The sequence below is a fragment of the Emys orbicularis genome, chromosome 1 (assembly GCF_028017835.1).
Source record: "Emys orbicularis isolate rEmyOrb1 chromosome 1, rEmyOrb1.hap1, whole genome shotgun sequence".
In the NCBI taxonomy this organism is placed as follows: domain Eukaryota; kingdom Metazoa; phylum Chordata; order Testudines; family Emydidae; genus Emys; species Emys orbicularis.
Genome location: NC_088683.1, coordinates 230470414 through 230486478, shown reverse-complemented (window position 1 = coordinate 230486478; position 16065 = coordinate 230470414). Strand labels below are relative to the sequence as shown.

General features: G+C 42.3%; 1 protein-coding gene across 1 annotated transcript in view; it reads right to left on the bottom strand.

Moving 5' to 3' along the window:
- The window catches only part of ACE2 (angiotensin converting enzyme 2), a 37215-nt gene that overhangs the window by 562 nt on the left and 20588 nt on the right, over positions 1–16065 (bottom strand). Inside the window, exons 10-16 of the mRNA XM_065419661.1 lie at positions 15435–15579; positions 10513–10611; positions 9589–9711; positions 9103–9275; positions 8167–8225; positions 2449–2549; positions 881–997 (exon numbers count right to left, since the gene is read on the bottom strand). Of these exons, the coding sequence (XP_065275733.1) occupies positions 881–997; positions 2449–2549; positions 8167–8225; positions 9103–9275; positions 9589–9711; positions 10513–10611; positions 15435–15579 (817 nt within the window). The remainder of the gene's footprint in view (positions 1–880; positions 998–2448; positions 2550–8166; positions 8226–9102; positions 9276–9588; positions 9712–10512; positions 10612–15434; positions 15580–16065) is intronic.

Below are 16065 nucleotides of genomic sequence, written 5' to 3'. Positions count from 1 at the left end.
CTCTCCTTCCCTTTACCTCTAAGTTCCTTGGATGCCCAGCATACAACCACAGCCTTGACTTCCCTTTCTCTGTTTCCCTCTTGGATCCCCTGCAGTCTGCATTTTGCCTTCTTCACTCCACCAAAAATGCTCTCACCAAAGCTCCAGGGGCCTTTTCCTGGCCATGTCTAAAGTACTTTTCTGCATCTTGATCTTCCTTGATCTTTCTGTTGCTTTTGACAAAGTTTGCAAGAAACTATAACTTCTTTGGCCATATTCTCTCCTAGTTTTCCAATCTCTCTGACCGCTCATCAGCACCTGGTTTTTAATTCTCCCCAGCCAGTCCCTCGGGGATTTGTCCTTTGTCCACTCTTCTTTTCTCTATATATATCATCCACAACCTTATTGTTCACACAGCTTAATTTATTGTCTCTGTGGTAGTATCACAAATCTACTTCTCCATCCTTGATCTCTTCTGTACAGTCTCCCATACCTGGCTTTCTTTCTAACATATCATTCTGAAGGTCCTGCTAAAAAATAGCACCTGAATTTACACTAGTTAGGTTAAAATTACATGGGCCATCTATCTTCAAGTTCAGGGCATAAGCTAGTCACCAGCTGGGGTTGGAGAAATGTACGTTCTCCATGGCACAGTACAGTACAACTCGATGTATTCTAGGAGTTTCACGACTTTTCTGTGTCGCCTTATATTGGCAGGTTTGAAAACAACATCAGATTAGACAGGCTATTAATCTTTTTTGATATGACAATTTCTCTCATCCTAATTTTTCCTTATTTTAGTTTTGGGTCACACTTTCTTATAACACCTCCCTCAGTCATTTGAGTATTTATATGGCTCCAACCCTCTTTCATGTTATTTCCTCTAAGAGCAAAATTTCACCTGATGGCTGTTTCCACCTCAGTTTTGGGAACGATGTCAGAGACATTACCAGGCATACTGACAGTAAAATAGAAGGAGATTCTTTGTGTTACAGCCCCTATGTGGATATCTGTGCTCCTGATGGGAAATATAAAAAAAATTGTTTCATGATTAAAGAGATACCCCCAAATAAAAATCACATGAACGAAAATCTTGCATCCACTATACCTACAAACAACACCTAGCAGCACAACTTAAGGGTCCATTGCTTGAAAGAAGTATTTTTGTCAACACTTGAGCTTTCAGTTTTGTGTTATTAAGTAATTCTAGATACAGATGTGTTGCCCCAGGATTGAGGCACCCACTGGCATAATCCCTTAAAGCAGCAGTTCTCGACCAGGGGTCCGAGGCCCCCTGGGTGGCCACCAAACAGGGCCAGCATTAGACTCACTGGGGCTCAGGGCAAAAAGCCAAAGTCCAGCCCCACCACCCGAGCCTGAAGGTGAAGCCTGAGCAGCTTAGCTTCGTGGGACTCCCTGTGGTTTGTGGCCCTGGGCAATTGCCCTGTTTGCTATCCCCTAATGTCGACCCTGGCTTTTATATGCAGAAAAACTGCCTGTTGGGGCACAGGTGAGCCGTTGAGTTTTTAAAGCATGTTAGGAGGGGCCTCAGAAAGAGAAAGGTTGAGATCCCCTGCCTTAAAGCACCTGGCCAAGCACAGAACAGAGGGGTTGCCCTCACCTGTTTGGGGCAAAATTCAGCTCAGCTTCTTGCACTTTGAACTAGAGAATAAAAACTAGCATTTGGTTGCACCTAGGCCCTGCTGAGAATTTAGCTTAGACATAATGGTGATTGATGTGCTATAAATGTGATCAAAAATATTAGGCAGATAGGTCTCTTTGGATGATTTTCTGAGGCTATCTAAAAATCATTCAAAGAGACTTAGCAAGTATAATGCTTTGTTTCTACAAATATCTATTTCTGTTCATAGCCTATGTTAGTAAAGGACTGTTTATTTTAAAATGCAATTAGATTAGGGTAGCATTTATTTATTGTGGGTGACTTTTCAACTCATTCAGATCAATTAACTCATGTTTTGTGGGTCCAAAATTCCTTGGCTATTCAGCATCATGTATATGATACGAGTATTATTGCCTAGAATTTTATATAATTTCATTTTTTATTTTTAATGGAATGTTTCTCCTCTAGGGAAGGTATCTCTATTGTTCTGTTCTTTGGCTATCATAGCCATATTCCCGTATTAGCATTTGGGCAGCTGTTCTCATGATCAAATCTCACCGTTGGTAAGTGGTAAACTACAGTCTCCTACCTCATCCAAAAATAAAATATCATCTAACTATTGCACAGGTGATGTTTTTCTTTCTATCAAAAGTTCTGAAGATTAAGCAGCATGCGGCAAAGCAAGTGGCTCCCCTATTATGACCCTCATGTCCTTTAGTATGAAACCACCAGACCTCCTCCAGCTACATTACACAGAAATCACAATTAATTCCACCAGTACATATCCCTGCTGAACCAAAAGCAGTACTGTATGCTCACAGCATGCATAGTCAAACAAAATAACTTACTGGAATGAGACAGTCTGGTTCTTGACCTCTGAGAAATACTTTCTCATGGCATAGGCAATCGATGACTGGAACAAATATAATTCAGTTTCATCCCATTCGTACTACAATATAAAAAACAGACCTTCAACAGAGATTATAATTATGCTGAAAATTACCGTGCATTAAGCAATTACTTTTAAAATACTGCTTCAGTAGTAGTAATTATAATTAGAGCTAGGCAAATTTTTTTTTGCCAGAAAATGCAGATTCAGGTTGACCAAAACATTTTGTAACTTTGTGCTGAACCTGCCGAATTGTTTTGGTTGGAAACCATACACACCCCCACCAAAAAAAAAATTCTTTCATTTTAATATTTCAAAACAACTTTTCATTTCAAAATGTGTTGACTTGACTCAAGCTCCAGTCATGGCTCAGGGCTCCATTGAGCTAGGAGCTGTACAGAAGGTAACAAAGAAGACATTCCCTACCCCATAGAACTCACAGACATTTTACCAGGCAGCACATGACAGGTGGACAAACATTGCGGGAGAATGAGGTAACAAAACGAACAGAACAATGGAAGTCTTGGCTCACCACTTACTTACTTACAAAGGTAATTTACATACCCAAAGTGACTTACAAATATCTGATTAATCTTCATAACTCCCTTCAAGATAGATAAGTGATTGATTCCCTATTTTACAAATGGGGAAAATGATACATACATAAATGGAGTGTCGTGAAGAAGCTCACTGAGGGTACATCTACACTGCAACAAAAGACCCGTGGCATGGCCACAGCTGGGCCAGGTCAGCTGACTCGAGCTCGCGGGGCTCAAACTGTGGGGCTATAAAACTGCAATGAAGACGTTCAGACTTGGGTTGGAGCCAGGGCCCTGAGACCCTGTGACGGGGAGTGTATCAGAGCCGAGACTCCAGCCCAAGCCTGAATGTTTACACTGCAACTTTTAGCCCCGCAGCCTGAGCCCTGCAAGTGTGAGTCAGCTGACCCAGGCTCTGAGAGTTGGTGCCACGGGATTTTCATCTCAGTATACACATACCGTGAGTGAGTCAATTGCTGAGCCAAGCCTAGAATGCAGGGGTTTCTGGATTCCAGTCCCATATCTAGTCCACAGCTGATGCTGTTCCTCTGAACCTGACCATCTTTTCATGTGTTGTCATCTATCTGAAGTGCTGTCATTTTAGGGTATTTATCACCTAAGGCTATTTTGTGTCCCGACTGAATCCCACAAATAGCACCAGGAATATCTATCCCATTTCAACACAAGGGTTCATAATAGCTGAAAAGATTTTTTTTTGCTTAAAATAACGAGAGGCCAAATCCTAGCCCAGGAGTATTTCCACTGGAGTTATTGGGAGTTTTGTCTGGGAAAGGACTTTATGATTTAGACACTGGTTTCTATTATATAATTTTATACATAAACAGGTCATTTAGTAGGAGACCCAGTTGTTTTTGTCTTTGTATTTTTCTTGTTAAGAATTCTTTGTAGCAATGTTTCTGCATAAGATATGTATTGATTTTTGTGCCCCAAACCAGACAAGTGATTCAAAAACAGCAGAGCATATGTGGTATTTCATAGCAAACTACATGATAAGTCAGATATTAACTCCAATGGAACACAGAAACAGAGAGTGGTGCATCAAGTTAAATAGCTCATCTCTGGCAGGTGCCCCTGCCTGTGCAGGTGGAAAAACCCAGCAATAACTGAGAATGTATCCTACGCAATTGTGCAATGGTGTATGTGGAAGGAAAGTTCATTTTTGACCTCTGTAGCAATCAGTTTATAACTTGAAGCCAGAGCTTTGATTACACTTATATCTTAGCATGCATGCCCATAAATGTTATTATTGGTAATATTATCCAGCCCTGATATGAGGCTCATGGGCATGGTATAAAACTCTAGATACCCCTTATATAATAGCAATTTAAAAAATACAGCTACATTTTTTAACTCTCTTATTTCCTGCTGCAGTGAATTTCATAAAAGGAGGACACATTGGGCTGGTATATGTCAGCCTAGCTCTATGGAAGTGAATGGTGGATTCAGCTAGAGCAGAAGGAAATGCTGCTTCTAAACTCAGACACAGTCAGTAGACCAATTCCTCCGTAAGTATAGTGTAGCACAGCTCCATTGACTTGAATCTACATTACTTCCAGGGACAGGCTCAGTGCTCAGCAGTCAGAAGGACAATGTTCTGATCCTAAGTCCGTTGAAGCCAATGAAGTCTTTGCATTGACTTCAGTGAGTTACAGATCAGGCCCTACGGGACAATAAAGGTGGCTTAAAGCCACTATTGCCCACAAACACCTTCTTCTGAGGTGTGCTGAGCATGCAAAGATAGTACCCCAGGATCTGGCCCTTAGCATTAATGAAAAATACAGCTGTATGGGTTATCTCTGAACTGGCATATTGTACATTCATTATTAGCTGATACTACACACAATGCTTTACTTAAGCATTTATAGGAGTTAGCATTGTTTTCTCCTGTAGCTACCACCACAATCCATAATGTCATTGTGTTTGCTTTTTTCTAATTTTCCTTTCATCCTTTGCCCCTTTATACTCTACAATATCTATTTTCCACCCCCTAAAAGAACCCCGTGTATTAACAGAGTTTGATTCCACAACCACTGCTTTTCATATTTGGCAGTAGAGCTGGTTGGAAAATTTTTGTTGAAATAGTTTCCCATTGCAAAATGCTGTTTCAACTAAACTGATTTATTTGCATGATATTGTATAAATTTCAACATTTCATTTAGAAATTTAAAAAAAATTGAAAATGGAAAAAATGTCCTGTTTTGACATTTTCACAACAAAAAGATTTAATTTGTAATTCAAAATGACTTTTTGTTTTGAAATTTACTTTATTTATATAAAAATTAAAAAAAAATTAAAAAGGGCCAGAATCAAAACCACCACATTTCAGATTTATCCAAACAAAACATTTTGATTGACTGAAAATAAATTATTTTTCAAATTTTATTTTGCAAAAAAAATTCAAAACTTTGGTTTTCAGGATGAATGTTTAGGAAATCTTAAAAATTTTCACAGTATGGAAAAATCTGTTTCCTGACCAGTTCTATTTAGCAGTTCCTTTAGCTTTTTAATTATCTATCTTGTTTTTATAAAATCTATTTTATGATGTTTTCATTCAGAAAAGTATTCAAACAAAGATCTCATGTGCTATTTAAGAGAAAATGTAAGTTTGGCCTCTAATTTTAGAAGAAATTTCCATTTTAAAATACACTTAGTTGTCTACAAGCTGCTGACCTAGCAGTTTGTGTTTCAGCTTTTTATGGTGTGATCACACAGAAGATGCTGACAGAGTGGTTCTGGTTAACATTTAAAAAGGAGTCGATTTTTAAAAAAGAAGAGACAGATCCTCATATTAAATGGTTTATGAAATATTTTGTCTACAGTTGGCAGAAATTAATTGAGTTCAAAAGGACTGGTCCTGGCAGTCTTTTAAATATATTTTTTTCTCTCTCAGACACTCTAGTAAAGTAAAGTCACAGCCAGAGCAAAGCTGCAAGTGTCTCTACCTGATCAATGTCACCTGAGACGTCAGTACATTCTAAACAGATGCTTAGTGCAATAGATTTAAGTTATATGTGCTGTTACAAACAAGCTGCTTCTTTAACATAAGCTGTAGTAAACAGACAATGAAGTTCTCAATTTACTTTTTTAACAAAATCCACTGTGCCTCAATTAACTTTGTAGCATTTCCATAACTGGAAGGCAATGCCTCAATCTTTCCTGGACTTTTACCAGCACCAGTGTGTCAGGTGTAATACAATATAGCTGCTGTCATATTTAGAAAGGATTCAGAAGTCAGGTTTGTCCGGAGAGAAGAAGCAGAGCTTTTACACTGTACAACAGCTGGCTACGGCTGTTCAGGCTTCTAGAACTATTGAGCCAGACCCTCGGCTAGGGTAAGTCAGTGTAGCTCCACTGACTTCAACAGAGCTACACTAAATTACACTGGCTGCGGGATTGGACCATGTAGTACACAAGGGAGATGGCTAGAGGCTTAACCCAGGCATTAGCATGGGACCTGAAGCTGTGCTCAGTGACATAAAGCAGGGATGTCACTGACTTTGATGGGCACAGGATTAGGCCCATAGTCACTCCCAGGCTCACATTACACTGTCTCCATTGCACAGTCAGTCCCTGACTTGATACAGGATGCCTTCTCTGACAGCTGTGACCATGAGATGGTCTAATACAGGCAGTTTGCTGTGTACTTAGCCCCACTTCTAAGCACCTGTAAGATACAGATTTGAGCATTGGCCTGCTAAACGCACAGTTCTGAATTCAATCCTTGAGGGGGCCACTTAGGGATCTGGGGCAAAAATCTGTCAGGGACAGTACTTGGTCCTCCTGTGAAGGCAGGGGACTGGACTCAATGACCTTTCAAGGTCCCTTCCAGCTCTATAAGATACATATATCTCCATATTAGCCTAATGTTCTTGACTGCTGCAAATCAGCACTTATTAGGCCAGATTCACTTGTACACTCTCTAGCTATTTTGTGATGCAAAAAAGTGGTAAACCCAGCATAGCCAACCAGTTAAACTGGAATTTGGGCTGCTTTGCAATGTCTGGGCAGTACAAAGCAGCTGAATGTGTCCCATTATGAGCTGCAGCAAGTCCTATGTAGGAATCTTCCCAACATGCCTACACACTAGTTAACACGTGTTACCAAGATCCCTTGCTGAACTACAAGGTTTCAGAATCATTTACTTGTGTAGAAGGAGTGTCAGAGCAGAAATGTATTTAGTGGACAATGTTTATGTGCTTGTTTTGCAGCTTGGGACCATATCTTACAGTCATTCAAATTAAGTACTGTAAATGAGATTGTTTTACAGCCACTCAGTTGCACAATACAAGAGCATGATGACAAAAACCAGGCACAAAATGGTGTTAAGTTAACCATTAACTATAATGGCTAATAAATGTGTTGTAATATGGAGCCTTTTAGTGGTGTTTCTATCACCACTGAATGACATCTAACTCAACTCAGGGGGACAGGAAGCAAAAAAAAGTTTACTAGGACTTGCATGCAAGAGAGTGACAGAACTGAAAGAGTGTGGGTTTGTGTGAGAAATAAGAACACATTTGTGTAACCTTCCTAGACCAATAGGTTCCTGAATTTCATCTGAATTTCAAATTTGAGTGTTTGGATACATAAGCAATAAGCACCTGCCTGATGACCCAATTTTACTTGGAAAAATGCTCATGCTTTGACGGCAATGACAACCTTTCACAGGAAGGAAGGGTCTGTGCACTATTCCACTGAGAGTACCACGAAGAAGGAAAACTAGAATAAGGAGCAAATCCGCAGCCAAATGCCCAGCTTTGGCAGATTGGCTGAGTTAGCAGTGAGCCAATCCTCCAGCACGATGTTGAGGGAAGTACCATTTTTTGCCTACTAGCTACTGCACTCCAGAAACATAACAGTAAGGACATTTGGGCATCTGAGCTGGAGCATAGACAGGGAGGAGGGTGTGAGGAGGTTTGCAAGGTTTATCAGGGCCTGGAAAAATGACATCAAATATGCAAACAAATTGCTAGAAAGAGCAATCATATTGTTTGTAACGGAGAGCATCCAATACCTCCTGTATAGAATTCAGCTAGATATTTCCATGTTGATCTATGATTTGTTAAACAAAACATGACATAGTAACAGAATGAATACACTGATCTGGATTTACTCACTGCATTGTTCCCAAGTGCTGATTTCAGACTGATCCTCACTTTGATTGCATTGCTAGAATCTGATTTAAAAAGAAAAGAAGCATTGCATCAGAACTGCAAAGTCTTTTCCATAAAGCTACTGCATAGCAACTGAGACGATGAGGTGATTTTGTTTTACTGATAGTTTTTACCCTCCTCGGGCTAATAAGGGTATCAGACACAACACTGTTCTCAGCCACTAGGATATGCTGCATTCTCCCATCCTGACTGTGGCTACAGGTATGTGTCTCACGTGTGCTTCAGCATTTGATGTAGTGATGCTGGGCTGAATAAAGCATTTTACTCCTCCTCCCACTTTTTGGGCACCCTTTTTGATATGGCCAGCAATAGAGAGCCAGGGAGAGATGACATTTAACATTCCAAACTGGCTTGCCCACCCTGAGCCTGATCGCTGTTCCAGCTCTGATGACCGAAAGTCTAGATGAGTTCTCACCAGCCCGGCAGATGTGAAGCATGCTCAGTAGTCTCAAGCAATGGTTATAACTGAAGAGCTGAAACTGATCAGTACCTACAAACCCAAACCACTATTCTCCCTTCATTCTGTTTATCCGTCCTGAGTTTTTAGCACTGCCAGTGTAAAAAAGCTTTTTGAAGTGCCCTTTGTCAATAATTCATTATCAGGGTCAAGTGCTTAGTTTCTGGGAATCAGGTGAAGCTGTGACAGGTGGCTGATGGCCGCCATGGTCCCTGAGTATGCTGACTCTCCAGCTTTGGGAATGATGAAGTCAATGCACTTTTGCATGAACAACTCTTACTGCTGGGTCCCAGGGCCATAGAATTTGCCTGTTGCCTCTCCCAACTGCCAGATTCAACAACTGCGGAAAGAGAAAGGGGGCGTGGGTTAAGGAGAAGTTGTATTGTCAAGCATTCTGAATTGCATATAAAACCATTACATACATGGAGTCCAGAATGTGTTCCAACCAACAGATCTGCCACTATTGTTCTTTATCAGCCACTGATGTAAAGGTTCAAAGTAGTGGAGCAAGGGTGTTGCATTCATCTTTTTTTCTCCTGTTATACTTTCTAGTGCCTGGGTCCAGGGCTGTGATCTCCCTAAGACAAGCATGTCCCTGGGTATGGAAGGATCAAAAATTATTGCTAGGTTCCATCTGTGCACAGATTATATGTACGCACTCATATTAATGCAAATAAATTCCCTTCTCATTGATAGGAGACTAAACCCCTATGGGTCAGATCCTCAGCTGGTATAAATCTGCATAACTCCATTGGAATTAGGTGAGGAAACAGACTTTAATGTAGAGCCAAGTTTATCCCTGGTGTAACCCCATTGGCTTCAATAACTTAAGTGGCTTTACAGCCAGGATGAATTTGGCCCAGTTATATTCAGTCTCCTTTTATATAACAAATTGTGTGCTTTGTTACCGCAGTTTGTGACCAGCTGCCGTGGAATTAGTAATGTCACATGTGTAAAGAGGACCTGTATGGTTAGCAGCCTTGCAAAGTGCCTCCTGAAACTGGAACTGATAAATGGTCCTTGTGTAATATCTAAAAGAAAAGAAAAAAAGAACAAAAGCCATACTTTGTGTTACCCATCTCACACTGGAGCAGCAAATAGCCTTGCCCTTTGGAATGGGCCGCAATTTAGATTACCGCTCCTGCTAGTGACACTGGGCACTTTGGAGAGAAAGACAAAACACTAATGACAGGCTGGGCCTAACATCCTGATAATGTTCAAATGCCAAAATCAAACACAGCATAAGAGCCGAGATGTGCTCTCCGTTACAATGGGCCCTAGCTGGAGTAAGTGGGGTTACAGAGACTCTGATTCTCCACTCCAGCTGAGATCGATTGGATGGAGGAGCCCCAGGGAGCCAGCTGCAGCTCTCTGAGTCAGGGACATCCCTAATGTATGTCACTGGCACTAGCTACTGATCCTTCAGGGGCCTGTTCCACTGGTTCTTTAGGAACCTGACTCCAGTGAAGGACTTCCAAGGTGTTCCCTCCTTCCCCTTATGGTGAGGGTCAGAGAGGCAGCTGGCACAGGAAACAACAGAGCCATCTCCACCAACATTACACTGCTGTGCAGAAAGCTCCTCTGCACAGCAAGGAATTGCTACTGGGCATCTCCAGTCACATTGCATCGTGTGAGAATCCGGCCCTACAAATGTAACTAGTCTGCAGGTCTGATCCAAAGCCCATTGAAGTAAGTGGAAAGATTCCCATTGACTTCAGGAGGCCTTAGGCCAGGGCCTAACCAAAAGAAGAATTTGGCCGTAACACTCTAAATGAAATATTTAGCACACAGCTGCTTGTCATCTAGGAGTTAAATGATGGTGATAAGGATACCTTATGAAAGAGTAATCATTGGCCACATGGAACAGAGCAGCAGGGTCACAGTACGTTTCATCATGAGGCAGTGGTTCAACCACACCCACTATTGCTCGCCTGTGGATAGGGGAAGAAAAAATTAGAGGCATTTCCATTACTAGTTCTTGAGAAAAAAATATACTGACCTTTCCACATAACAGCTGCTGTTTGTAGCAGTCATCACTGTTGGCATCTCCCTTACCTTCCAAATACAGACATCACAAAGCTAAATAAACTAGGCTCCTAAACTGCTATTGATCTGTGCATGGAACTACTGTGCATGGGATTATTGGACCTAAACATTTAACCCTGACTGGAAATTCAAATGTAAGAAGTGAGCGAAAATGTCACAATAATCTATAACTTTTTTCCAGTTTGAAAATTAACCATGGTAAACAGGTTTTTTTATGATAAATGTTATGAATAAATGCAAGAAGACCAGGCAGAGCAACTAGACTAGTCCAAACAAAAAGAGGCGACTGATATCACTCAAGGACTATTGAAATGATGCTTTGTAAAAACAGAAGAGGTGTAGTCTGAAATTAATGAGCTAAAATTGGTGTGACGGATATTTGGCCTAATTGGTGGACAAAATACAAGGGGATGAACTATGCTGCTCACTTTTCTCTTTGGGGGGTTTCTTAAAAAAAGACTTTGAAAAAAAATTCATCTCATTTTCCACCTTGTATCCCAGTTGGTCTCGTCTGCTCTCATCTTCTCTGACCCCATGATAGAAGGAGCTGACCAGACTTCCTTCCTGAGAGGAAGGCCACTAGGCCTTGCTAGTGTTCAAATAACTTTGTTTTTCACTTGTGAGTCCTGGAAATCATATCATGACATCCAGGCCTCAGCCCATCAGTGGGAATACTTAATTGCCAGCATTGCAAAGGCACATAAGATCCTGTTCTGTTCCATTCCTCGTGTTGCTTTCCCCCTTCCTCCTATCCTATCTCTTAGTCTTCATTTTTTCATCAAATCCTGAAATCAACTGTATTGCATCAGTACAGTGGGATGAGATGACCACGATCCTGTCCTGTTTAAGGAGAAAAGACCCAACCAGATTATGTCCCTGACCAGAATGTGAACCACGGTCCAAGCAACAGGTACCCTGATCGGCCTGCCAGCCAAAGCATCCATTCGTGACTCACCAGCCTTCCAGTGTTCCAAAGACATCAACAAAAGCCATATTTCCCTCACCTTCTCTGTCCCATCTCTCCTCTACCTTGTGTCTGCGTGTTTGTTAGAAACAGGAGGCATTTTACCCAACAGGACTGAAAGTGAAATTAACCCTTTCCTTTTCATCAAAGAAAATTTGTTCTGCAAATAGAAGACTCTGATATTTTGCCTCCAAATGGAGAGAAACTTTAAAGGTTCAAGTTAAATTTGCATATCACTCAATGTCATTTTCAGTATAAGTACTTGTTTTAATTTATTCTTCTTCCATGTGTTTCAACTTTAGAATGAATACTTTTGGGTGTTTGCTAAGGAACTGAGTAAAACCAAGGCTTCAGTAGAAAAAAACTCCAAACCTAAGTATCTATGTTTTAATGTTGGACTGTGAAAGAGTTTATAACACGGCTAACTTTTTTTTACCTTTGAGTTCAATACCACAGAACTCACAGTGATGTCAATGGTGGCACTGCTTCAAAATGAATAGCAGGATATGGTCCTTTGACATAAAAGATTAAAAACCAAAGAATTTATGTTAGGATGGGGTAGGAAAGGTAAAATCATTGTTGTAAAATATTCCACAATCAATTAGCTTCACACAGCACTCATAGCCAATTGAACCAAAGACACCATGATGAGGTGTCTACCCCTTGCAAGGCCTGAATAGAGAGAAGGGCCAATTAACCTTGTGACAGGATGCACCTGGGGGAGAGTCAGGGTTGAAAAGCTCTAATTGATGATGAAGCCCAGGCTAAACTGCTATAAAACCAGGAAGAAGAAAGTAAGAGGGGGGCTGCAGTAGAGAAGGCTGATAGTCACCTTTTGGGCTTAGAGGGGAAAAGGAGGAAACTGGGGATGAATTGAAGCCCTGGGATCCAGGCCCTGAGGGAAGGGCATATCCAGAGGAGGGTTGAAAAGGAGCCTGATAGGGAGGAAGTAGGAAGCATCTCAGGGAAACAGCAGCAAGGTTTTGGACAGTGCAGAATTTGGCCGCTGGTTGTGGGGTCCCTGGGCTGGAACCCGGCATAATGGGCAGGCCTGGGTTCCCCTACCAGCCACTGGGGAAGTGGCACAGAGTGGGCAGTGGAGCAGAAGACTGCCTAGGATAGTCATCCAATGGGATTCTGATCTCCCAGAAGAGGATTATAGTGACCTGACCACAGGGCCAAGCCATGAAAAAGGAATACCCTGAGTGATAAAGAGGGAGTAATCTGATGAGAGAGAGAGAGAGAGAGAGAGAGACACCATGGGGTGCAAAACGGAAGTAGGTGGTGTCAGAGTGGTCGTAAGCTAATCCCCAATGGGCCACAAGGAGGCACCACAGCAATGAGTAGCAAACCCTGTGACAAATTTGGTGACGAATGTGGGCACGATAGTCATCCCTAAGACAAGTGGAGTGAGAAACTATGCTTGTTGGTTACCTCTGAGATGAGGGGACTGTGCATAACAGTCACCACTGATACAAGGGGAAAGTGAGGGGCCACAGCAGTCATAGAAGAAGTAAAGGGACAATGGAGCTGCTGCATGTGGAGGCCTTTTTTGGAGAAGGCCTGTATACCCTCCTGAAATTGACGCAGAGTTTTTGCTCCCATTTAAAGGGGATGAAAAACAATCCATGGGGCTCCAGGCACTACTTCTGCAGGTCCTGCAGAACCAGCAGAGACAGTGGAAGGCCCAGTTATATCTGCAGGGGTATTTAATGAAGCTGGCAGAAAAGCGAAAATCTTTATTTAAGATCCTATGGAAAGAAGTGAGCTAGGGCTGAAGAGGCTGGGAACAGAAAAAAATGTTCTGAGGCCAGAGGCCTGGTCAAGAGTGTGTATTACACCTGTGGGCAGAGGGGACAGCTAAAAAGGGAATGCCCCTGTGTGTATCAGGACAAGAAGTCTTGCCTGGAAGGGAGGGATGCAGGAAAGCCCAAAAGAATCCCACCTGCGGAAGAAGTAGGAAAAGGAGGGACCTTTTTTGTCTGTGGGAAATGGGGACACATGCAGAGGCACTGTCTTCACAAAAAAAGAAACTAGCAGAAAAAGAGCAAAGTATCAAGAAAGGAATGGAAGGATGAGTCAGAGGCCCATAGAAAGTGCACAAAGATTGTAGAGAGGGCCTAGAGGGTGGCTGTGAGTCTAGAGGGTGAGAAGAAATTGGAGGGAAGAAAGAGTCTGCCAAAGACAAAGTTAAAGGATATAAGGACAAATACGGAGAGTAACCAGAATGCAGTGGGAACTCAGACCCGGGGAGAAAGGAGCCAGGGAAAAAGCTACGAGAGAGGCTGGCAGCTGCAGAGTAAGCCTTGCAAGTGGCTTTGCAAGACTTAGAATCCCAGAGGGAAAAGTTTCAGGACACCCTGGAGGAGAAGGGTAGACTGCTCCTTATGGCTGGCAACCTGGAACAGAAGCAAGAGAACTAGCTCCACCAACTCCAAGGGGAGAGGCATCCACACCCTCCCACTCCAGCCTGTAACCCTGGGGGGTATGTGATAGGGTGTCTGCCCCACACAAGGCCTGAGTAGAGAGAAAGGGCCAAGTAACCCTGTGACAGGCTGCACCTGGAAGAGAGTCAGGGCTGATAAGGTCTAATTGCTGAAGCCAAGCTGGGCAAGGGGCAGGCTAAGCTGCTATAAAGTATAGAGTAAAGAAGATAAAAAATAGAGAGTAAGAGGTGGGCTGCAGTAGAGAAAGCAGATAGTCACTTTCTGGGCTTAGAGAAGGAAAGGAGGAGCCTGGGGGAGAATAGAAACCCTGAGATCTGGGCCCCGAGGAAAGGGCATACCCAAAGGAGGGTGGAAAAGGAGCCTGACAGAAGCAAAGTGGGAAGCAGCCCAGGGAAAGAGCAGCAAGGTTTTGGACAGTGCCGACCTTGGCCACTGGTTGTAGGATCCCTGCCTAGTACCTGGGCTAATGGGCAGGCCGGGGTTCCCTCCTAGCCACTGGGGAAGTGGCACAGACAGGGCAGTGGAGCAGAAGACTGCCTAGGACAGCCATCCAATGGGACTTTGATACCCCAGAAGAGGAGGACTATAGTGACCTGGCCAAAGGGCCAAGCTATGAAGAGGGAGCACCCGGAGTGGTGAAAAGGGAGTAACCTGACTCCAGAGAGACAGAGTATGAGTGATACCCCGGGGTGAGAAACCAAATGAGAGAGCATCAGACTGGTCATGAGCTAATCCCCAGAAGGAGGTGTCACAGAGGTGAGTTGTGAACCTTGTGAGAGACACCCATGACACTGAATGGGCTTGGGAGCAGGTCCCAGAAAGTGCATTAGTGATATTGAGCAACATCCTCTGAGGTAAGTGAATACCATTATTATCTCCATTTTACACATGGGGTAACTGTGAAACACTGAGAAGTTAAAAGGTCTGTGACAGAGATGGGATTAGAAAACAGATCTCTTGCCTGCTGTGCCTTTGGAATGGAGATGAAATATAGCTCCTTTTTTTTCCTCCTGAAGAGCTGATTTCCCAAACTGTACCATGGAGACAGACCTATTTCAGCATACCTAAATCTCTGAAACTGCAGACATTTAGTCCATACAGGTGTATGAAGACCAAGAACATCATCTACCAGTGGATAGCATTGCAGTGCCACTGAGACAGATCTGTTTACTTTTGCTAAATAATTTGGCATTCCCCTCCACTTCCCTGATGTCTCTAGTACTCCTGAAAATGAAAACTGAACCATCCCTTAAACCCTGTTTCCCAAAAGTTCTTCTTCCTGTTTCCCCACACTTACTTCATCTCCCACCACTTCTTCATCCACTCATCTTTTGGAATGTCACCTCTAAATACCATCCATCGCCACTTCTCTAGCATGTAAGTGAAAGGCATTGTTCCAACAATAGTGAGGGCTTGTTTGAGTAGGAAGTTGATATCCGTTTCTGAAAAAAGAGCACAATGTAACTGTTAAGGTGATGATGAATACATGACCAGGCTACTAATGTTGCTTCCTTCACCATACATAGCTAATGAGTACATCTGCTTAGAAAATTTTAGTGAAACAAAAAAACCCAAAGAAACCCAGGAAGATATTGTTATGCAAATTTGTACATTTTTTTTTCTCTTTTTGCTCCAGTTCTACTTTCTAAACATTCATAATCCCTGTGGCTTTTGTTGCAACATTATTTTGTTGTATTTATTTAGTTGAGATTTAGTTGAGAGTTGATTTAGAGTTCGGATCCAAATCCTAATCTAAATTTTGGAGGATTTTGGATTGAGGGATTTGATTTAGGCTCATCTTCATCATGTAATATTCAACTGGACAAGCCAGACAAATCCAACTGTGAAGAAAAAGTTGGACAAAACAGCCCTTTACATTTTGATATAGATTTGCATAGCTTTATGTAAACAAAGTACAAGGACCACCA